Source organism: Ammospiza caudacuta, chromosome 2 (assembly GCF_027887145.1).
Source record: "Ammospiza caudacuta isolate bAmmCau1 chromosome 2, bAmmCau1.pri, whole genome shotgun sequence".
Taxonomy (NCBI): Eukaryota; Metazoa; Chordata; class Aves; order Passeriformes; family Passerellidae; genus Ammospiza; species Ammospiza caudacuta.
Window position 1 is genome coordinate 4,512,434 of NC_080594.1, and position 24,189 is coordinate 4,536,622.

The following is a 24,189-nucleotide window of genomic DNA, read 5'->3' on the forward strand; positions in this document are numbered from 1 at the left end:
AGCCCTAAGGAAAATGAAATATCAGTCTGTTTACAGTCCTACTATGTTATACATTAGTGGGTTCTGTGAGGGAATTTTTTATTATTATTTATTTTATTTTTAGGTCTAGTAAACCTGTTGTTACACATTTAATTGATGTATGTTAGTATTAGCAATTAGTATTTCCCACCTTGCTACTGTCAGCAAATCCTGCCCTTTTATTTTGATAGAAATACATCTGATAAAGTCCTTCAAGCTTAGATAATTCTGGTTAATAGGTTTGTTTCAGAGCTTGTAATTCTCCTTTGTGTCGCTTGTCAGAGGCAGGCTTGTGGTGATAACAAAACACAGCATTAATTTGTCTGATGGATTGTTGTGTATTGTGGTGTTGATTTCAGTCAGTAGCAGCAACATTCATCTTTCCCTATAGATGCCTTTGGCAGAAAATCAAGAGTGAATGAACAGAAATTCATCACTTAGTTCCAGGCAGTGGTCTCATCAGGTAATTCCTGAGGAGAAGTGGGGAAGCCGCTGCTCCTGCATTTGTTGGTGTTGATTTGTTGATGTTTTGATGGCTTTCTGGCCGTGGAAGTGCAGTGTTGTTCAGTTGCTGGGGAGTCATTGCTGAGAGTGACCTGCTGCCGCTTTGGGAGGGGCATGAACTACCTGGGCAGCTCCACCCTTCTAGGCCAGCCAGATACCACCCAAAATTAGAAGGCTGTGCTGGGGAAGGAGCGGGATCATCCTGGCCCTGATGTCCTGGGTGAGCTGTGGAGAGTGGTCACTCTCAGGGCTGTGCTGTGGGAGGAATGCAGGCCACAAAGCATTTCTCTACCTGCCAGAGAGGGGTGCCTACCAGAGTGGGATGTGGTCCAAAGGAAAGGTTCTTGTTGGTGCCAAAGCAAAGGTTTTTGTGTTTCTGAAGAAGGAAACTTTGTATTTTAAGAGTAATTCTTAGCAGACGTGTGATGGAAAGTTGAGCTGAATAAATTAAGTCAAAAACTAATTCACTGGATTGTTTCCTCCAGTGACTTTTTTTTTTTTTTTTTTGGTAGAGTTGTTCAGCTGTGCAATGCATTCAACTGAGTCAAACCCTTTGCTTTTCCTACCCCACCTGAAGCTGCACTCTTGCTTCAAGAGTGTAAAGGAATGTCCTGGCTTTGATTCCTCATTACATGTCAGAGGAGGCCAAGGGGAGTGGCTTTCTTCAGCCTTGAGATGAGAAACTCGGGGGAGCCCTCACTGCTGTCCCCAGCTCTTGCACCCCAGTGAGAAGCAGCAGCAGCAGCTCTGCTTGTCCCTGGGAGGGGCCAGTCCTGGCACCTGAGTCCCAGAGTGGCACAGAGGAAAAGGGAGGGGCAGCAGGTGAGGACAGATCCCACAGGTGTGGGGTAGGGAGGCTGGCTGCTGCCGGGTACTGGGGAAATAGGGCAAGGACGGGCCAGGAGTGATCTCCTTGTGCTGGTCTCGGTCTCACACCTCTGGTGTTTGGGTCAGCCTTCATGTGTGCTCTCTTCCTTCAGACTCAAAGAATGGGTTTTCCCAGATGTGGGAGATAATCAAGAAGTTCTACCCTAAAGGGCAAGGGGAAGGAAAAACATTCCTTGCAAGGTCACAGAGACTGTGTTTGCTTTTATTAAAATTGTCGTTGGTTCTTAATTGCCCTTATGGAACATTAGCTTTGAAATTTCCTGCAGAATCGACTGCGTGTAAATCACATTGTTCAATCAAACTTTTGACCTTTTCAAACATACATTGTGACGTGCCAGGACACTAAGTATTTCAGACTGCAGATTTATATCGTGAAGCTATCCCCTGTGGCTAAAACATTTTCTGTCATCTAAGGGTGTGTATGGCAACTATTCAGTTAGCCCACAGAGTCTTTTTTTCAGCAAGTCTTTCATTTTTCCCATTTATTAATACCTTAAATGAGCATAGAAACCAGCTGGCTGAGTAAGCTGGGTTCCAGCAGAAGGTGTTTCAAAGTGACTTTAGGACACTTGTTTCCAGATGAAGTACCTCTAACATAATTTTTTTAAAAGCTGTCAGTTAACTATACAGTGGAATAAAAGCTAAGTGGAATAAAATTAAAATAAACAACAGTGTAATTTTAAGATGGTCAGAGAGGGGTAGCCAGGAGTCACAAGTACCAAGTCTAGATGAGTGATTTTCAGCCTGTAGCCTGCAGATCCCTCTGGTAGCTCCCTCTGTGAGATCTATGAGAAGAGATTGGGGGAATCAGGGATGGATATGCTTGTTAAAGCAGCAGACTGCTGCACAGGAGAGTAAACATCTGGAAGAGTGAGGTAAGAGGGGAAAATTCACCATGGCATGTTTTGGGAGAGGCAGACTGGGCAGCAGTGCCCTGCTGTGCAGATGAGCTGTTCTGCTGGGGCCTGAGATGCTCCATCAGCCTGTGAGGTCTGCCTCCACGTTTTGGAAAATGTATAGGGCTCTCTGCTTTCTGTGTTATTGTGTGGTGCAAACAGGTTTGGAGGGATTGCCATCTCCATGGCAAACACCTGAAAAAATGCAAACTGTGTGTTCTTTATGGGTGCACTGGAATGAGGCATTTAAGGTAGCAGGTTTCTTCCTGCTTCTGGCCTTCCAAATCAACAACACTGTTTTATAACCACTGCCACTTGGGCAAGTTACACAAGATGTCTGTCACATAAGATGTCAGAACATGTTCCACTCTCCTCCTTGAGTTAGTCCCCGTTTAACTTTTTATATCTTTTTCACAATAGAAGAAATATCTACAAGCACCTACTTTTGACAAATCTAACGTAACTCATGTTGACATCCTCTCTTGTTGCTGTCAAAGTCTTTTGTGAAACTGATTTAAGGCTTTATAGGGAATTGAATAGCTTCCTGTGAGGACAGGAAAGAAGAAATCTCCTACTATTTGGAATATGTGACAAATTCACACTGGGTTCTTTGTATAATCAGGCTTTCATCTACATCCTCACATGAGCCAAAAAAAATTTTTGCAAGGAGTTTTTAAGGTAAATTCTGAACTGACATTTTTTGGTGATCAGAAATGAAACAAGTCTCCAGTGACACTTTCGGAAGATTTTCTTTAGTGGCACAGTCTGCTTCTAAATTTGTTTCGTAAGACTTACAGCTGAGTTGCTGGTCTTGCATAGGAACATGGGTTTTCATTTTTTAAATGTCTTGTTGCATGGGAGCATTCAGAGTGAATATGCTTCTGTGTGCTCTGCAAGGAATTGCATTAGGACTAAAAGGTCTGCTGGTAAAATTTTTTATAACATGCTGAGGAGCAAATTATTTATCAAAGGTCAGGGACCCTGAAGTTGCCTTGCCTGTGGAGGATAGATTGGTTCTGGTTGAAATAAAGCTCACTGACAAAAGTCTTGTGAAGCCTGCAGGAGAGCAGAGCCGTGTGTTGGGAGACCCTGGCACAGGCTGGGGCTCTGCAGCTGCACAGGGGCCGGAGCCAGCGCTCCTCACATTTGGGTTTGTGCACAATTCTCCAAGGGGCAAAAGGCTTGGAGTCTTCCGACTTCACATTGGTCAATTGGAGCATAAAATTCCCTCAGAAGACAACGGAGAGCAAAAAGAATTGGGAGAAATTATAAAGGTTGCCACATAGGCAAAAAAAGCTTCTGAGTACTTTTTTTGTCTGGCATTCTGCAATAAATTTTGGGTTGGGGGGATATGTAGCTCCAGTCAGTGTGGATATAGAACCCAATCATGCTGGCTTCTCCTTGGCATCCCTTCTGAAAAATTTACCTATTCATCCCATATCTGGATGCTTTGGGTTTCTGAATTTCTGAGTTCACATGAAAAATTCAAAGGCAAAGTTGGGTACAGGAGACAATGGCAAGGTATGTTTCTTCTGGAATACTGGTTCTGGGTTTCTTCTGGAATACTGGTTCTCACCACGTTTGTACATAAATCTGAATTCTCCCCACTGCATATGATACAAAAATACCAACCGTGAAGTAAAAGACATTCAGTAAAAGCTAGTTCTTGGCAAGCTATTGATTCATAGTCATGCCTTGGTTTTGGTGGAAACGAGTGTTTGGCATCTTGCAATACCATTTACGTGCTCACTTCAAACATGTGTCATTACAGTTGGTCTGTACAAGAATCCATAATTATTTTTTTCTTTTGGAGAAATTGTACCAATATGTGTTCTGCTTGTTTTCTTAAAGGAAATTTCATCTGGATTCAGGGCGCTTGTTGGCCAACTTTTATTTTTGAGGTTGGCCAAAGTATAGAGGAGCTGCTGGAGTTTGTAAAAGCTTAATCGTGATTATTTAAAGCAGGAAAGGTTACTCAGTAGGGTTTAATTCTAAATAAGAGCATGATCAGGTCTTACATTCTTAAGACTTATTTTTAGTATGACTCTGATTGATGCTGAGTAAATATACTGCACTGCAGAACTCAACTCAATTCTTCCCCTCACATTTTTATGATCTCTGGAGTTTTAGAAAATATTAGAATAAAATTTTCTGTGGGAAACAATAATGATTTTTTTTTACTACCCTTTTTCTCCACTGTACTTTGGGGTTTTTTGGCTCAGAAATGTTTATATTTTGGAGGGTTGTGAATCCTCAAGTCAGCCATTTTTACAAATGGAGTGTGTGATGTTTAGCAGCTACCACTGCTGGTATCTCTATAAACCAAACTGGTGCTATAGAAGACCAAATGTAGGCGTCTAACTTGGCAAGCTGGGAGATGTGCTATTTATACTGGACTTTCTTGTTTCCTCTGTGACTTAATGTACCCGACCAACAAACCCTATATTGAGCTTTTGCTCCATCAGAAGTTACAGTGAATTTAATCCCAATTCAAATCAAGTTCTCACAAAGTCTGAATTCCCATATTAATATATTTTGGCATTAGCCTAAAGGTACTTGACAATGTAAAGCATGCATATAAATGACTGTTTATATCTCTCTTTTAATGTTTGTGAATTTGAATAATTCCACATTTAGTTCACTTGTACTCTGTTTGTATTATTTACTTGTGATTTTAAATAGCATTAAGAAAAAAAAGAAAAAAAAAATTTATAGTGAAGTAAGAATCTTGGCCTCTAAAATTTTGCCAGAAAATAGAGTCTATTTTTAGATTGGCGAATCCATTCCATTTTTATATTCTTATATATCTTTTGAGAGAATATATTCTCAGAATCCATAGAGATGAGATTTGAAGTTAGTTATTCAGCGATACTCAGATGTTTTAGTTTCCTTATTAAATTCATTTTTTATTTCTCACTTAAATTATTTGTTCTCAACTCTAGAGCTGTAACAACTTCTAAACACATTGAACAAATGAGGGAAGTTGCAAAGATCTTTTAGAACCTATTAAGCTATCTTTGTATATTGCAATGCTTTTATATCAGAAATCAAAATCTTAGCCAACACCTCTTTTTGTTGTTGTTTTTTTTTGCCCAAGAGAATCTCCTGAAATGAGTAGGACAATTTTGCAGACAGCTGAATGGCTGATTCCAGCATTCCCTGTGTTAGCAGATATAGGGCAGACTTTGAAAGGGTTTCTTCTTAGTTTTAGTGGAGCTTGAGGCAGAAGGGAGTTCAAGTCTTGTCTGAGCATCTACTTTGTCTTGAGGTGAAGAATGGAAAAGCTGACAGTGACTGATTTTTGTAAGAATTCTTTAACAGGCGGAAAAATAGGGGGGAAAGAGAAAAGCATTTGAAAGAAAGGTGAGTATTTGTGATGTCTCATAGTTTTAACAAAGGAGAAAAACTGCTTCTTCAGAAAATTGGAAGTGACAGGCTCTGAACTTATTTTTAGTGTTGTGAGAAAGGGCAGTGAAGGAGCAGGATCACAGTTCCTCTGTGGTCTTTCTTTCAATTCTTAGTTTTTGCATTCACTGTTTTTTCTGCTTAATTTAAGACTAATGAATAGCTAGATCTATCAATTCCTTGTAACATTTCTAGTTTTCCCATTTTGGTGTTCCCTCCAGCATTCCAAGGGCCTTCATTGTTATCCATTCCCCATTCAATCTCTTTCCTTACTACCCTGTGGTTCAAAAAAGCATCCCCTGTTATATACTTCCTTTTTTTCCCCACGTTTTGTGTCTCCTCCTCTTCCTCCTGTTTTTTGACAGTATGTTGAGAGCTTGGGTAAAAGTTTAAATTTCAATTCATATTTTAATGAATGTTAGTATAGTAAATTTTCTTCAGTTTTAATGTGCAGGCCTGCTTTAGAAGGATCTAACATCTTCAAAACACGATTATTGATTGTCTCTGCAAATGTTGCCTTGCAGTGACACTTGTCAGAATTCCCTTGCCTGGTACAAAATAAATGATAGAAGTTGGTTAAGCCAGCATCCACTTTTTTACTTTAAGCTGGCTTTTTTGGTACAAGGTGGTGTCCATATCATTTGTCACACAAACCTCTGCTTAGCAGAAGCAGGAGGAAAATAGTGTTGAGTGCAATTTACACTTTGTGCTAACCTGTGGAGTAAAGCAGTGTTTTGCATCATCTACAGCTAGTGCTAAACTTTATTATTGTGCCAGCAGTTCATTGTGTGTCCTTGCTGATATTGATGATCCTTGTTCCAGGCAGACACGACGGAAGCCAGAGGCGCCCGCAGTCACGTACGCAACATATCGGGGTTCTGCAAGGATCAGGCAGCTCCTCAGGAACCAGTCCGGAACTGGAAAAGGAGAAAAAAGTCCTGAGAACAGAAATGCTTCAACAGTCAAAGGAAATGGAGAGGTCCAGACAACTCTGTCTGTGAAATCAGGATGCCTAATAGAAGAAAATGGAAGAGATGAGGGTAACGATCACCAGGATGATGCAGTGTTAAATTCTTCTGCAGTTAGAGTGGGAAGCAAACAGTTTGGTAAAGCTCAGCATTGCTTGGGCAGAAGTAAACGTGAAAGAACTGCAAAGGCCACAGCTTCATCCACTGAATCATGTCATGAGTTACACTTAAGAAATGCACCTGCGTTAGCTGCAACAAAAGTTAAAAGGACATTTTCACTAGATTCATTATTGCCATTTAGTGGTAGGAACAGTGGGATCCTAAGCAATTCCACTTCCCAGAGTACTCATTCCCTTCAAGTCAGTTCTGCAAATGACTTGTTTGGAGGAGAAGCAGAAACTCTATTTCAGACAGACAAAAATGCTACTTCTAACTTTGATAAAGAAAATTATTGTAGTAAAGCAGGTAATAAAAAGTCCCCAAAAGAAATACAGGATAATTGTTTGCATTCACCCAAGTCAAAAAGAAAGACAGTTAATGAAGAACTGCAGGAGGAGAAGGGAGAATTTTGCTGCAATCATCAAGTGAATAATCACTCAGAGCAAACATTGGATGTCCAGAGGCTTCATTTCAGTACCACTACATTTCAGCAGAAAGCAGATCAGCACACCAGGAGTGACAATAAGGATGGTGATCCAGGAAATGGTGATACACAGAAAATTGTCACAGCTGTGGACAGAGAGGAAAATCCACAGAACTCTCCTGCTACTGTTCTTTTCCCTTTTAATGAACAAGTACCTACTTCACTCAGCATGGAATCCAAAGGAGGAAAGTGCTTGGCCACAGGCAATCTAACTGCCTCAGTGTCATTTATTGGACATGATGAAGACACAGCCATGGGCAGGGGGACTTGTAGTGAAGAACTGAGTGGGTCAGGGAAAGCAGTGCTCATACAAAATGGTCACGGGCTGATCCACGTGGAGAATTCCAAAGATACTGCCACGCAGCAGACTGGTTTTCCTTGTCCAGGAAAGGAGAGTGAGGAAACAATGAAGGCTTTGTCTGAGGCTGCAGTGGAAAACCTTGCCAGTGTGTCACCTTGTGCACATGGGTGTCAAAGTGTGAAAACACATTTTGATGAGCTGACAGTGCTTCCAACCCACGAGTCTACCTCTATGATCACTCTTCATTCTGCCTTGAGATCTGAAGGAAAGCCTTTGACCAGCCATTCTGCTTTCACCTGTGAAAATGATGATGTAGACCTAATTTCTGAATCTCCACCTGCTTCTGAAAGCAGGTGCATTAATTTTTCTTCCAAGAAGGAAAACATCAATAAACTTGGGCTATCACCCACAGTAATTGATTCTTCATCTGCCAAACAAGGAAAAATGCTGCCTTCTGCCACTAGCTCTGAAAATGGCCAGATTGCTGCTTCTGAAAAAGACAGCTCTATTTTTCCAGCTGCAGAGTCTGGGAGAATAATCCCTGTGAACAGGATGACAGAGAGGCCACCTTGCTCAGGAGACCTGAGAACTTTGTGCCCAGCACATTCTCTGGAACCTGAGATTACTCCTCCTGTGCTTGATAGCTGTGCTGATGGAGTAGGTGCAGAGGTTGTTTGCATCTCCAGGCCCACTTCTCCTCCTCTGGTATCCAGAGAAGCCTCCAACCTTCCTGTTTCTGCCTTGCAGATATCCAGCACTGCTCAGGGGAACAGTAATTCTTCCAGTCACAGAGCAAGTGATGGGGCAGATGAGGCCTTCTGCACACAACAGGCTGACAGCAGTGTCCTGGCAGAGGCAGTGCCATCACCCATCTGTCCCTTGATACCTTTGGAAACTGCATCTGAGTCAGCCCATTCTGAGACTGTCTGCAGGGATGCTGTGGGACAGGTAATTCTTGGTGCTTCTGCTCCTTTGGAAGCCCCTTCTGGCCAAAAAGCTGCTGCACCTGCCCAGGCAAATGGTCTCTGTTCTGGGAAAGGACAAGAATGTTCTTCTTTCCCAGATGCTGCTGTTTTGCTGAAGAAAGCTGAAGAAATTGTGGACTTGGTTTTACACTTGGCTACAGAAGAAATAATAGCAAAAGAAGGCTTTGGTGCCTGCCAGTTTTGTGGCAGCAAGGATGGTTTAATAAATATGGATATTACAAATTATCAGAAGGCTGAGAGTGTACAGCTGGCAGCAGGAGAAATCCAGTCAGCTGTGCAGTCATTAAAAGATTTTAATGAGCCCGGTGGAGGAGGCTCGTGTTCATTTACAGGAAATGAAAGAGTGGATACAAATAATCAAGATAAAAAGATACTCTCTTCCATTCCTGGTAAAATTGACCTTCATAGGGCACTAGAACTAAAAGCAAAAGAAACAGTTGATGGGGTCATTAACTCAGCCATACAAAAACTGACCTCCAGTCAGCAGCAACGCCCTGAGAGGAAAAGGCTTTCTGGAAATGTTCAGCCCAAACCTGAGGCTGAAATACCAAAGGCTTTAAGTCTGGATGTGAGGCTTCCTGCCAACGCTCAGGAACCAACAGAGATGGTTGAAACTCAGACTGTAGCTGTAAACTGTGAAAAGGCAGATTGCTCAGGTCCTCCTTTGCTTCCACATTGTATGGAAAATGGCATCAGTTGGCCTCAGAAAGATGAAAATGTAGCAAGTAATGCAATTACTCCTCAAACAAATGGATTTCTTCCCTCTGGCAGTTTTGCAAGGCCAGAATCAGATCTTCTGACACCAGCAAAAGAGAGGCACAATGCAAGGGTGTGTGACCATCTGGCTGCAGCAGAAATGTGTGGCAAAGTATCAGCAGTAAGTAGAAAATCTGATGGAACTTTACATTTTATAGATAGAGATGCTGCTGTGGCTGAAGGAACACTTTTGCCATTGCAGTTAAAAGGTTCAAGCAATAATACAAATATGCCAGAGTCCACACTGCTGCCAGCTGCAAATGTTAATTTGTCATCTTTTATGTGTGGTGAAGAATGTATCAGCCTGCAGAGTGACTCCAAAGATAAAAGCAGCCCTCAGATGTCTCTGGAAAGCAATGCAGAGGACAGTCTGCACAAACACTGTGGGAAAGAGGCTGCAGAGGAAGTACCTGTACAAGCAGAAGCAACCTTACAAAATTCCGAGGCAGTGGAGAGTGAAGAGGAACTAGCAGAAGGGGCAAATACTGGAGCAGAGGTTAATGCTGGGTTAGATACACAGTTAGATACACTGAGATTTGAGTCCAAGGTGCCTGAATCGTCTGTTCCTGGAGAGGCCAGTGAAGGGAAACACTGCTTCAACACAGTCTTTGCTCAAAGTAATGGGACTCTGAAGCTGGCACAAATCAAGGGTCAAGACATGGAGAGAAATGATCAGCTTGAAGAAAATGGCCTGGACTGCAGCAATGGCATGAAGGAACCAACAGAACTTTTGGCCTCTTCTCCCGTAATTGAACAGTGGGAAAACAGTTCTTTTACCATCATTTACGAAGGTGCTCTTCAAACTGACAACAAATCTGTCTCAACTGATGAGATGCAAACTGGTTCTCTTTCTCCTTCTGATTTGCCTTCAGATAACACAGATGATCTAAGGCGTGCTGGAGCAAGGAACGGGCAGGAGTCAGGGTGTCTGTTTGGGCAGGACAGCAAGGTGAGCGCAGCAGCCGAGAGCCGCGGCTCCGAGTCCTTCCTGAGCGTGGAGGCCAAGCGCTACAGGGTTTATCCTTTCTCTCTGTCCCCCATCTATGAGGATGACAGCTCCCAGGAGGATGTGCTGTCCACGGACGTGTCCCCAGAGAGCCGTGCTGGGGGAGCCTCCAAAGACAGCTCTGGGCACACTTCTGTGCTCTCCCTCCTCCAGTCGGTGTCCGAGCGCTTGCAGTTCACTGCCCGCTTCAGCCAGGAGGAGGAGGATGAGGAGGAAGGGGTGGAGGAAGAGGAGGAGGAAGAGCCTTCATATGAGGAAGATATTCTTGATGTTGAGAGAGAAGACAACTGCCTTTCCAGTCAGTGCAGAGGGAATTTTAACGCAACCCCTCAATCAAATGACCAAAGTAGATTTTTTCTTGAACAATCATTTCTTCTTTCAAAAGAGCAGCTTGACTCACAGGAGCAAACAGAACAGTTTCCAGATGTGTCTTCTCCCAGTCAGACACCTTGTAACCCAGTTCCAGAGAAAGCTGATGCTGCTGTAACACAGCCTCCTACAAGTGTGTACTACCAGTACTTGAAATCTGCCAGAAAAGGCTCTTCTGAAAAGGGGACCAGGTTTGGAAGCTTTCTTCAGGATATGCTGCAGCCAAAGAATCACTGGTTTCAAGACAACACCGTGCTAAAACTGGGAGAACTGTCAGCGGTAAGATGTCATGTCACATGATATTTATAATCAAAGTGATTAGCCCAGATTCAAAGTTCCCGCCTCCCTATCCTCCTTGCTACCTTTTAATTAAGTTTTTGTCATAAAAAGTTTTTATCAGAAGTTATTAGGCTTTTTTCTCATAGTTTTAAAAAAAAGTGTTCTGATAAATTTTAAAAGATAACAGTCTTGGTTCAGCACAGGTGAAAGTGATTTAACTGTAAAACAGAATATGTGAACAGAAGGTAAAATAGGGAAATATACATAATAAAAAGTCTCTATAATAGCACAAGACAGACTTCTCCATGTTAAGGACATTTCAACCTGAAGGTGATGGAATTGCCTTTTATATAAAAATTGTTCTTTTACTTCTTTCACTTCTGAGATTAATAGAGTTGTCTTGTCCAAAAAATGTATAAATATCAGCTTACTGTGCTCTTTGATTGTTTCATCACAGTGTCTTCTACAAACTATAGCTCGGTTAGCAAGTAGGTAACATAGCTGCTTCCATAGATTAGGATTTCTTTTTTTAGTTTGCTTAAAGCAATGGCAAATGAGGGTATGGAAAGAGTTCTTCTCCTGTTTAGAATCTGAAAGTGCCACACAGACCAAGTGTGTAACTGAAGAAGTCTTTCCACCATGTTGGGAATACTCCAGCCTGTGTTAGATGTGTCTTTTGTTCTTTCCTCTGTTAAGAAATGCAGTCTATTGTTTGCTGGGAAGGGGTTAATACATTTGTAAAGGTTATAACTTACATAACAGCTCTTCCTTTCTAGCACATGCTGCTTTCTGCTGATTGACCCTGTTAAATAATTTGCACCAGCTCTGAATGGCAGTGAAAGAAATCTTGGGGTTTTTTTTCTATTAAAGGCAGTTGTGTACATGTATAGGAATAGTGGACCCAGAATAATCTGCCTGTGCTTTGTGCCACTGTTGTAGCTGTTAATAGTTGTTTGCCATGTCCTTTTAATTTCAGAACATCATTGACAGAGCAAATCTCAAATACAACCCAAGACCAGGGAAGGTAAGCAGAGTTTGTGCCACATAAATCAATATGATACATGGAACAATTTGTCATACTGTAATTTTTGAAAAGAAAGCATCTGAAGTTGTTAGTCTAATTTTATGTATTTTTATGTATTAATAGCATGTACTTCCCCATGCTAGCAGTGAGAATATATTATTTAAAATCCTGCCACTAGTAATTTTACTGTCTTTCTCAGCAATTGTTTTCATTGAATAGAGTGTTTCATAAAGGAAGAAACTGTGCAGCCTCTCAGTTGGGTGGGCACAAATTGCAAGCAAAAAAATAACTGTGCTCTGTGTTGAAATGGGCCCTCATTTGCATGCATTGTGTATTGTTTCAGATGATTATTTATGATACTTGTGGCAACAAAAGTAAACAAGAAGTTCATTCAGATGTGCTAGATGCCTCATCATGGATCTTTCCCATTGGAACAGTACTTAGGATAATTAGAGGATGGTAAGAAATCCAGGTCATATTTAAATAGTCTTTCCAAAAGACTGCCTGTGTGTTCCTCTTGTGTTTTTATTTCTTTTATTTATGACACATGTCCCATCTGCAGTAGTGTCTTTTTCTTGCTTTATAATTAGACTGAAACCAGTGAAAAATCATAAAACAAAGTTTTAAATGCTGCACTAAAAAAAAAAAAATATTGTTTCTCCTGGGAGCTAGCTTCAAACAGGACGTTTCTAATAGAGCCTCAAGTGAGTTTAGAGCTCTTGCCTGAAGTGCTGAGCCAGTGCAGCCATAATCATGACTAGAAATATGTGAATTGAAAAAAAAAAGGTGGATTTTTGCAGTTCCGTTTCATTATACAGTAGCTGTTGTAAAATGACCATCAAATGAACATTCTCAGCTGCTGGTTTCAATGTGGCATTGAAAGGAGTGTGGCTACAGAAGGATATATACAAGGACCTTTAGGTTTGCAAGTGTTCCTCAGTTTGCTTTGGGAAGCTGGGGCCAGGTCTGTGTCAGATTTAATTGGTGAACCTTACAGGGAATGTTTCTGACTGTCAGCCATGTATGTCACATTTATGCAGTTTTCAGGCAGCCTTGTGTGGTTGTGCATACATTTCTTTCACATCCTAAGGAATTCTGAATGCCATTATTAGTATGTTTTCTGCCTTTTATAGTGTCTGCCTGAACAGGACACATTTTGATGTGACAGTTAGTATATTTGGCCTGGTAAAATAAGGCTGCTCATTCACATTGTAGTTTAGCTGCATTTTTATTTTATATTTTATTCTGGAGAAGAACTGTATATTTTACTTTTCAATACCAAAGTGAATACTGAGGGACAGCATAAGAAAGATGTGATATTTGTTTTGGTAAGAAGAGCTTTTTCCTGGGCTTTCCATCAGATATGCTCTACCAGCAATGACTCAGTTAATTTTATCATAATTGCAGTTGGATTTTTTATGAGAAACCAAAGTTCCAAGGTCGAAGACATGTACTAGAAGAAGGAGAAGCTGTGCTGGATCACCTTTGGGATCTCCCAGGCATAAAACATCATCAAAGAAACCTCACAGTTGGTTCCATCAAACACGTAACAAAGGTACAGACTTTCTCCACAATATTCTCACATGCATAATTGATTTGTTGGTCACACTGGTGTATTACCAGCAATGACAGTGTGTGTGTCATGTTCCTGACTTTATCCACATTTGCTGTGACTCAGTTTTTTCACTTTCTAGGTGATAAATTCCAGGGCTTTTGCTGCTAAATTTCCCTTTCTTCCTGAGTTACTGAGCAGGTGGATTATTTTTCTTTGCCACCACCCTCATGTGACACAGGCTCCCCTGCTTTTAGATGTTTACCTATCCACTTATTTGAAATTAAATTGAATCAATTCATTTTTTGGAAGAAGTTTTTATCTTAAGCTGTCTGCTGTGTCTGTATGGCATCTGCTTCAGTAGTAGTTGGGTTTCCAATCCTGTTTGTACAGTGTAGCCTCCACAAACTGCTGCCATTCCCTCTACAGCTTTTGTGCCATCTGTAGAATCTGCACTTAGACCAGTGTACACCTACAGCATGTAGCTCTGCCTACAGCCATCAGTTTAGAAGGCTTTTTGTTGAAGAGATAAGAATCAAATATCTAAAACTAAATATAATGCATCCATTGTTATTCACTGAATGAGGAATATATTTTCCAGATCTTGTGATTTAAGAAGACTTAGTGGTCTCGTTGTTCAGTGCAACATTCCAGTTGCTCACAGGGCAGTGGCCTTTGCTGTGACTGGATTATCATTTGTATCACAATGTGAAAGATTTTCAGTAAAGTGGTTTCTCTGTTTTCTGCTGGTATAGAGGTCATTTTAAAATTGATAACTTTTTTGTCATCAGTACAGGGGCATATTGTCATAACAATTAGAAATGCTTTTTCATTCGCTTAAAAAACTTAGAAATTAATTAATTCAAAAGAGGCTGACTGAAGGCAAGAATAATTAAGTTAACATTATTTGAGCTAAACATATTAAAAACCTTTGATCAATACGCAATATGAATGTTGATCAATAATATGGAAGACAACTAAATAAATGAAAGTATTCCACAGTAACAGCCAAGGGAAGCTGGATGGGTCTTGGTTATGAAAGAAGACTCTTGGATAGGAAAGATACTTGTTTAACTTCATCATGCTTGATAAAAACCTTTGCAGTACAGCTAAATAGCTTTGACTTTTGTTCTCCCAGTCTGTGGTTCATTTATGTAGAACACAGATGGAAAGCTTTGTTACTTTACACTTGTTCAGTAATCAACACTTTCCTCGTGTAAATGAAACCTTTAGCAGGTGTGGTTGGTGAGTTTAGTGCCCTCACCAGCCAGGTTTTGTCTTCTACACCTTGATTCATGAAGGCATCTCTACTTTTTTAGGTTGTTTTTTAGCTGCTGTGGAACTGCTTTTGGAAGGTCATTTCCCAAAGTGCTACCCTATTTATTTATTTTTCTGGAAAATATAGGCTTTGTTTTTATTTGACAAATAGCGGATTCTTTTTCAGGCAGCTCGTGTGTGTGTGTTTTACTGCCTTTTCTTTTTCATAGGCTGTCAGTGTCTTTTCTCCAGGGTAGTTTGGCCATACTGGCTCTGTGTCCAGGTTGTTTGACTTGTCTTCCAATTTTTCAAGTAGTTTTTCAATGGTCTTTGTTTAATGGCTGCTCAGTTGATGTGAGTTAACAGATTTGAACATGGACTAAATATTTGAGAAGAAAACAGCTTGCCAATAAGAGGAGAAACAGTTTTGTACTAAGGAAACTGTAGGAGGTACATTTTTTTTTTACTAGCATATTGTCTGAAGAACAGTCTGCCAGTAGCTTTGTGCTCTTGATTTGGCTTCAAGCCTCCCCAAAAAGCAGAGATTCTGTTAAATTTTTGGTTAGCTTGTGGCCTGGCTAACCATGGATGTGCATTAGGTGTATCCATGTGTATTTAATTTCAAGAAAATTGTGGGGAGGAGATTCCAAAGAAACAGATTGTGCAACCAGTAAAATGAAGACCTGTCTGAAATGATGTGGAGATTGATCTCCTCAAAGTCTGCCTGCACGCCCAGGTTGGTGCAGCTCCTGCAGCACAGTCTGTTCAGCCAGGTCATTTCTCTGGCCTACTGTAAACACATATTTTTGCTTTTTTGCACGTTGGGCTTTTTTCCTTTCTGAAACCCAGAGTGCTACATATTTTGTTCCCAAAAACAAGGGCTAAGAAGAGTTCCTGTCACCTCCATTCTGGAATAGTCTTGTGAACCATTATTTTGCAAGGTGGCAAGGGATCTGAAACAGCATTTTATAATCACTGTCAGCAAGATGGTTAGGCAGGGATTACCTGGATTCCTTGTGGAGTCTCCTTAAGCAAAGCTCTTTGTAATGGGATTGTTCACACTATTACAGGAAGGGTGTGTTTCTTTTGCTGTGTGGTTTTTCTGGTGAAAAGAAGCTAATAATTTAAGCAGGGACTTTGTCAGATGCCACAGGAAGACACTCAGCAGCTTCAGATAGTCTCACTTGCTGGCTGGTTCTTTACAGGACAGTAATCATTTATTTCCTTTGTATGATTTCATTTGCCACCCCTGCTAAGTTCTGTAGCAGGGTTTGGTGGTGGTGAGTGGTAGCAAGAGTGGTACAGTGCTGGAGCACTGGGAGCAAGAATTATGAATGGGTAAAAAAGCCTGAAGGACCAACAGGTCAAAAAAACAACAACAAAAAAAAACCACCTCCAGAAGCAGATAGCATCCTAAAGACAAAATGTGTATTTAAAGTAAAATGGTGTCTAGACATTACAAAGCAATCATGTTAATACCAGAACTAATTAGGCCTGGTTTTCAATAGTCTCTTCTCTCATCCTTGTTTTGGCATTTCCCTTAAGAAGCCAGACTTCAGTCATTCTTTGTCCTGCTGTTGACACAGATCTACCCCAGTTAAACAGGCTGATTTGATCACCTCAGCTGACAGATCCAAGAAGTCTCAACAGTGCTGAGTTTATTTAGCCCTGCTGGAGCTGTTAGGGCTGTAATCCTAAATCCAGAGGAAGGATAATCAACCAAGAGCACCTTGAGGGGGTCAAAGGCTTTTTTTGGTCTGTCATTTCTGCTGGACCTCTTGGTCAGGCTAGAAAAATGTCAGAGATGCCACTGAAGAGGAATATGTAGTGCTAAAGGCTTAAGGGTTGTGTTAATCCTCTTCAGAAGGAGCTTTCCCCTTTCTGCTGAGGGCCATGTTACTCTTCTGGAGGTGTCTGTAGGTGTTCCACTGCTTTGTAGACATCCCAGCTCCCTAAAGCCCACGAGGGAAGCACAGGCATTCCAGGATGACTGCGTGGAGGCTGCAGGAGGATACCACAGAGTAAGGCAGGCAGAGAGGGATGCCTGGAGGCTGTGATCTACCTGAGCATTTGCTGGTTGTGTGTTAGCACTGGAAATGAGCACAGCTGCCTAATGTGTTTGCCCTGCTTTTGGTTCTGGTTCTGCCTGATGTGTCTGTAGGACAATGAGTGTGTGAGTTTGGACTGCTTGTGATGGGGGGTGGCTTTAGGGAGAAACCTTCCAGTTTGGGATCTGGGCTGGAATACTGTGGTAGCAGTTTTGCATGATAATAGTTGTGCATGTGTGTATCTTATTTCCAAATCTTGACTCCTTGCAGATGTCAGGGCTTCAGACTGAAGGGTCTCCACCTGACTGCTGTCATATTTGTATGGTTTTCATTTTGTTTCTAAAGATGGTGGCTTCATTGGGAATGTTAAAGGAGCCTCTGAAAGTTATGAGGGCTGTTAAATATGCTCGGGCAAATATGAACATGCTGGGGGCCAATATTTACCAAGCTAAATTTGCATGCTTTAATTGTATAGATTAATGGCATGGCACAGTAATAATAAATGTTACCATTCTCTGCGGTCTGTGCATCAGTACAGGTAAATTGAACTCCTTATTTTAGTCAAAATGTGTATTTGTGACTTTAAAAAATGTGCTTAGAAAATATGATATACTTCTTGCTCGACCATGTTACCGCCTTTAAAAATAAATATTTTAATTGGTTTTGATGAAAACCTTAGTTAATTGTGTGACACTTTATGAAAGAAATTTGTGGACTTAATGTAGAACACACACAAAAATACAATCACTATGAGTAGAGGTTTTTTATTGCTTTCAAAATCTGACTGGAGAGAGGTGGTGATAAATAGGAGAGACTTTAATATGAGTGTTTGTGCTTTACCTCCCCTGGCACATTTGTCATCTCTTGAGCTGGAGACTGCCTCTTGAGCTTCAGAGTCAGGAGAGCAGACTTGAAAAGAGCTTACAGACTGCCTCTTGCCAATCTTAAATGAAAAACAATTAAAATTAAGCATACTCCATCTCCTCTTCTGTCTGGGCCCTCAGGCAGATACTTTTATTTTGCTACTTGTCTAGTCTTGTAGATACTTAGTTTCAGAATTTCTCTGAAGCCATTAGGAGTCTGGCATCATTATTTGTGGAATTCTTCTAGGTGCAACTTCAATTTTTTGAATCAAGCTTTATTACTGAATTTATGAATTTCAGCCTTCTTACATATCAGATATTTTTAGAAAAAAAACCACAAACTTCAAGTATTTCTCAACTTTGATTTAGTAAGATACATACACGTGTGAGAACTATGGGGCGATTTTATTTTTTTTTTAATCTTGTCTAGCAATGCGCTTAGAATTGAGGAATGGAGTTCCTTAGCATGTTCCCATAAAGCAGCATTGTACTTAAAAGTCTTTTTTCCTGGTTTCTCTGGGTTTGTTAATCTGAAAACAAAAATTCCGGTGTTGCAGCTTCTGCTCTAAAAACAAAGAGTGAGCATTGTTTGTAAGGTACAATGCAGAGGAAACGTGACTGTGCAGGAGGGAGAGTTGCCAAGGCAGTCTTACTGTGTTACCTCAGGTCTCGGGAGGAAAGTGAAACAATATCCTCAAGTGCATCCATTCTAATTGCCACACTTAGTGCTGACAGTTCAATAGCTAATGAAAAATGCCGTGAACAAGAAGTGGGATGTCGCCCCATGAAAACCCCACTAAAAACCCACGTGCAAAAGGAGAGCACTGCAGGTGCTGTCACAAGATGAGGAGCTGTAACTTCCAGGGCTTTTGTGCCCTGTTGCTGGGTTTCCCTGCAAGCTCTTGTGTTCTTCCTTTCAGAAACCACAGTCCTTGCAGGATCTGTGTCACAGTGTGCCCCTCCTGGCTCCTCCCCACATCCAGAAATTGGGTGCTTCCCTGGGGACACCTTCAGAGACCACCACTCATCCCTCTTCTCTAGCACACATGAAAGGGGCATCTTCCCCAGCCACGTTAGGATTTTGGGAATCTTTATATGCTGTTCAAGCCCTCTATTTTAAAGCAAATGGGCTTGTGGGTGAGGAGGAGAAGGGGAAGTGTTCTGGGAGGTTGTGGCTGAGAAGTGAAGTTTTCCAGCTGCGCGCGTGAGCTGCCTTCCATTGGTCTGGAACACCTTGCTGAAACAGGGATTTGCAGATCCTCGTTGGTTCAGGGTGTGCTTGAGTGCTGGGGAACAAAGTGTTAGCAATGCTTGTTATATAAATACTGCAAAATGAGGGTGGCTCAATAAAATCCCTGCAAATTCTAGAGTGGAGCATGTGGTCAACAGGTTGCTCTCCTGTAGTATCTCTTAGTAGTAAACCTCCAGCAATGAAATTTCCTGTTACCTCTGTGGTAACAGGAAAATTGCTAAAGTGCCTACTTAACAGAATAGATGTTTTTAATACTGATCTTTTTTTTCTTCTTCATCTAAAATGCTGCAGATTTATTTAGCACAACAAAAACATTGAACTCGTATGGCTTGATACTGTAGTTGCATTCTGCATTACAGAACTTAATTGTTGTGGAGGGGCAGAGGTGGGAATGTAATGGATATTTCTGGAAAGTTTTAGGTAATGGAAGCATCATGTGTGTGATAGAAGCCTTGCCTTTTAGAAAAGAAGTCAATCTTATGAAGTTGTTCAGTCCTTTGGTTGGAGAATATTTAAACTGGCCTTTATGCAAGTAGCCTGACAGCAATAAATTTCTTCTTTGAAAATTAGTGGGAGCTGGAAATTTACCTCCCTTGGCTTTTCTAAAAATTCCAGCCTCCATTTTAAAAAGAATAAAACCCTTCCATCATATGAAGGCTGGAGAAGGGTGAGAAGATGGGGCAAAAAAGGGAATGTTTGGAGGCAGAGTCTGCAAGTGTGGATAAACATTACCCTTTGGTTTGTTTCCACAGGACTGTGGCATTCCAGAGGTGGAGTTCTGCCTGGCAGCTGGTAGTACAGAGGGATTTCCCATCTGCATACAGGGAGCAGCTGCCAATTTAGAAGAGCTGGATGTTGAGAAAAACCCTTGTATAAGAGTCAGATCAGGAGTGTAAGTACTGAACCTTTTTAGCAGCATTTTGCCAGCAGGTAGAAGAGTAATATCAGGGGATGAAAATCAGTCAGTAACATGAACAATATTTGGGGGGTTTTGCCAGAAATTAGTAAACATACATTTAATATTCCCAGCCCTATGTGTCAGCATTGTGTTCTGTGGGCTCCTAGTTTGAAGGCATTTTTTCCTAGTTGCTGGCAGACCTCTTCAGTAATTCCATATTTGAGTAGCTTTATAAATAAAGGAAGCAACTCAGCTATAATTAGCTTTTATTTCATTGGAGAACAGATACTTCTCCTGAGTCACCCACCCTGTTACAACCATAATACTGTGGCTGAGCACCAGAATATGAGTGTTACATCGCCCAAGCATTTCTCAAGCTACAGCCAGATCCTGACATTCTGGAGGGAGGTGATGCAGTATGACACAGGCCCCTGGGCAGCCCAGAACTTCCTGTATTGAGCAGAATGGGCTGTTGTTCCCTGGGCCAAAACATCACAGTTCCTGAAGTCTGGGAGTTGTGTGGCTCTTCCCATAAGTAATTGCAGGATGACAGCAGCTCTTCTATTACAAGTCTTGCCTTTCCACATGAGCCAAGCCTTCCTTCCCACTATCTCACAGTAAGTCTGTGAAGCCTGGGGTTGTGAAGGACTTATAAACAGAGTCTTGTCTTAGTTTTGACAAAACTTGGGTGTTTTAAGAAAGTAATTTTCTGTGTGGCTTTATGCCTCTTGCTCCATTCCTTGTGTGGTCTCCTAAACCTGTGTCCAGCTTCTACATTCAACTTTTTTTTATCTGATTTAGAGCAGTCTGAAGGACTCCCAGCAATTCGAATCCTCATGTCAAAATTACAATAGCTTTCCAAAAGATTATTGTAAATAATCATACTTTAATAACTTCCACTGAAAAAAATTATATGGGACTGATATAAGAAGCCTTTTAATTCATAAGGTGGTAATCTTAGGTAAAATTCAATGGAAACATCTCATCCTCACTACTGACTGTTTTTGTATACACATAGAGTAGCAAGCTGGCTTTTTTGAGTGAACAAATTGGTAATTTTCTTCTCTTTCAGTTATATTTAGCTTGGACTAAGAAAAAGTATTTGAGATCTTCCTAGCAGTGATGTTGCCAGCATATTTAAATACAGTTTTGTTTTGATGTGCCATCTCAAACATTATCTAGCTCTTATGAGTACAAAAGGAAAATAATTTTAATAAGATCTTTGTATTTGGAATGTAATTGATGAACTGATTGAGTCATTTGTCCTTACTGTTGTAGATGGCTTGCTTATTCAGACTTGAGTTACAAGGGAGAGATGACGATTTTGGAAGAATGTGATTCACCACCTGAAATTCCTTCAGCAGATGTAAAATCTCTGCGTCCCTTAAGAATGGTGAGGACTTCACAATTCCCTGATAATCCCCTGTGTGCCCTCCTTTTTTTATTGTTGCTTCCCAGATGTTTTGACCTAAATACAGCTTGGGCTCTGATGTTCATTCTGGGTTAATCCTCCGTGGTGTGCTTGCTTTGGTCACCGTGGCTTGTCAGGCTTCTGCACCCCCAGCATCTTCCTGGGAACTCCTGTTGTTGGGAGGAGGCCTGATAATACAGAAAGGCTCTTCATTTTATTGCGCCCAACGCCAATTAATTAACAAGAAAGCCCTTCTAAAGTTTTTTATTTTATTTTTTTCAGTTAGGGTCTACTGGGAATGGAAGACCAGATAAGGACTTTATTACCCAGTAGTATTTCTCTGCACACAAATCTGGAGAGGTGCAGCTGGTTTTTGTGTTGACAGACAGCACTTGGATCTGCATGTGAAGAGATGGGAAGGGTTATAACACAAATTTTACTGTGTACATAGCAAGCCTACAGAGAGACAGTTTAAAAGCCATAAAGGAATAAGACCTAATGGTTTCTCTTTAGTCACTCAAGTGAGGTCAGTCTCTTATTCCCTCACAGAGCATCATTCACTCACATTTCCACAGAAGATGCATTTGTTGTATTTGCTCTTTGACCATAAACATAAATATGTCAGACTCTATTTTCTCTCTCTCCTGCTGTTTCCTCTTTTTTTCTAGTGTTGCACCATTGTGCTATAGAAATTTGTAATGCATACAACAAAGCTTTAAAAGTTAATTTCAAAAATTGGTCAATATCAATTAGTTTAAAAACATTTGCTGTAGAATTCTAGGCCATGAAGGGATACTTTGAAATTGCTGGCAGTCTGAGGTTTGTCAGTGCACTGATTTGTTTGTAGGTCAGGTTTATAGTGTGCCTGGCCTTTTGAAATCTATGGTAAGCATTGAAAGTGGTGAATATAATTGCAAAGACTTCATGCTCTGATAGTACTGTAAAACACATGTCAGAATGGAACTTGAGGTTTAATATAAATAACTAATTTTCCTCTCATCTGTTTTTAGGGTGGACTAAAGGTGCAAATGCCAATGAATGTCAAGGTAAGCACAGAGGGCACTCAGAATGAAATATAAGCACATTGGGAATATGAAATCTTCATACAAGCTGCTTTCCTTTTGTTTAGTGTGTGATCTTTGATAACTATTCAGTGCTTGCTGGTGAAGAAAAATTCCTTAATGCTGTCAAGTTCACTTAGTGTTTGATGAGGTGTAAAAGTACCAGCAGTTTGTTTTTCACTTACTAGCAAAGTGTGAATTTACTATAAAATGAGTTTTTCTGACTTGACACATTAGTCACTGTAATGATAAAGGGATTGGGGGTGATTTTCCCATTTAACATACTGAGTTTAAAAAGAAAAGGAGAGGAAGGGAGGAAGAGAACAGGAATAGTTCCCTTCCATGCTAGCCCTTATTCCAGTACAACAGTTGTGAGTGAGACCATGATCCTTCTGTGATTTGAGGAGCTGAAAGCTGATCCAAAACTACTGCTGCTTTTTTTTTTTTTTCTCCTCCTTTTTCTACAAAAGCTTTTGCTTTAGGTAACTTTTAATTATACAAATACATGCATGACTTGGGTGTTTTTCTAATAAATGCTGCAACAGATACAAATATTGTTAATAGCTGATCTGTGTGATTCAGCAGATAAGGAACTTGAAGGGGCTGTTAACTGCAGTCATGAAAAATAACTTCAGCAAAGTACAGGGAGAAGCTTCTTGTCTGCTTTTGAAAGATTAAGCTCAACATCATGTTTTCTAGATAATAATATATGAGAAAACCCACTTTGGAGGATGGTCCAAAGAGTTTTCAGAAAACATCTCTTCTGTCCCAGCCCTGTTTGGTAGTGAGGAGGAGTTTCAGGAAATTGGATCACTACGTGTAATTGGTGGAGTGTGAGTATATTTCACTTTTATATTTATTTATTTTAAAATAGGGAAGCATAAACTAAATGCTTAAAAGTGCTAACTAAGGGATGATTGTAGTCTTCACAGGTAGAACTTTTTGAAAAGAGGGGAGTGTATATTTCTTTTATTATCAGCTCTTTAGTTACCAGCCTCCAAAGCTAAATGAGTGAAAGGTGTGAAGTCAGTGTTTGCCATTTGGATGCCAATAAATTAGGCTGCTTTGTTCACACAGAGCTTTAATTTGTATTGATTTATATTTCTGATAGTCTCTACTTAATTTGCTGAAATGACCTTGGGTAGATCAGTCTTCAGTTTGACATTTTAATACCTCTGAAACCTACAAACTGTTTTATTGTCTTAATGGTTTTCCTCTGCCAGCTGTTGCATGTTATCTGGCATTGGGAATGTGCTGTTATTTCCATTAATTGAGGCACTGGATGGATTCTGTGTTGTCCTGCCTCTCCCTGTGTCACACTCACACACACAGAGGACTGTGTCACACCTGTGTCACAGGTGGATGCTCTGAGGTAAACTCAGCACCACCCACCAACCCCTCATGTTGTTCTTTCACCCTCTCCCAACAGGACAGGACTGCCTGAGAGCAGGCAGGATGGTTGCTTTTGCCAAAGATGTCAGTAATAAAACAGTTTTCAGAAAATCTTGCTTTTGTTTCATAAGGGATTTTCCACTTCAGCATAAGGATGGAATAACATAGATCCTTTCAGGCTGCTGTCAGAATTTTATGAGCACTAAATTCAAAACAAACTTAATTGTTCACACTCAGATAATCTATTCAGAAGTGCATTGTGTGTTCACTATCTGGGAAGCCTCAGATTATTAAAAATCATTGTTCTGTCTGTTGTGGCAGCTTTTATTTTTAGTGCTGTGGTAACATAAACAGCTGAATAAATGTAAACCAAATGGTCCTAAAAGTAAAGCTATCTCTGCCTGCCAAATTT

The 24,189-nt window shown here is 40.7% G+C and overlaps 1 protein-coding gene across 2 annotated transcripts in view; it reads left to right on the forward strand.

The window, feature by feature from the left end:
• Positions 1-24,189, forward strand: part of CRYBG3 (crystallin beta-gamma domain containing 3) — an 81,276-nt gene that overhangs the window by 30,853 nt on the left and 26,234 nt on the right. For both annotated transcript variants that reach the window (XM_058825710.1, XM_058825711.1), the window contains exons 4-11: positions 6,534-11,019; positions 11,996-12,043; positions 12,387-12,502; positions 13,451-13,598; positions 19,768-19,907; positions 21,192-21,306; positions 22,335-22,370; positions 23,085-23,218. In XM_058825710.1, coding sequence (XP_058681693.1) covers positions 6,534-11,019; positions 11,996-12,043; positions 12,387-12,502; positions 13,451-13,598; positions 19,768-19,907; positions 21,192-21,306; positions 22,335-22,370; positions 23,085-23,218 — 5,223 coding nt within the window. The remainder of the gene's footprint in view (positions 1-6,533; positions 11,020-11,995; positions 12,044-12,386; positions 12,503-13,450; positions 13,599-19,767; positions 19,908-21,191; positions 21,307-22,334; positions 22,371-23,084; positions 23,219-24,189) is intronic.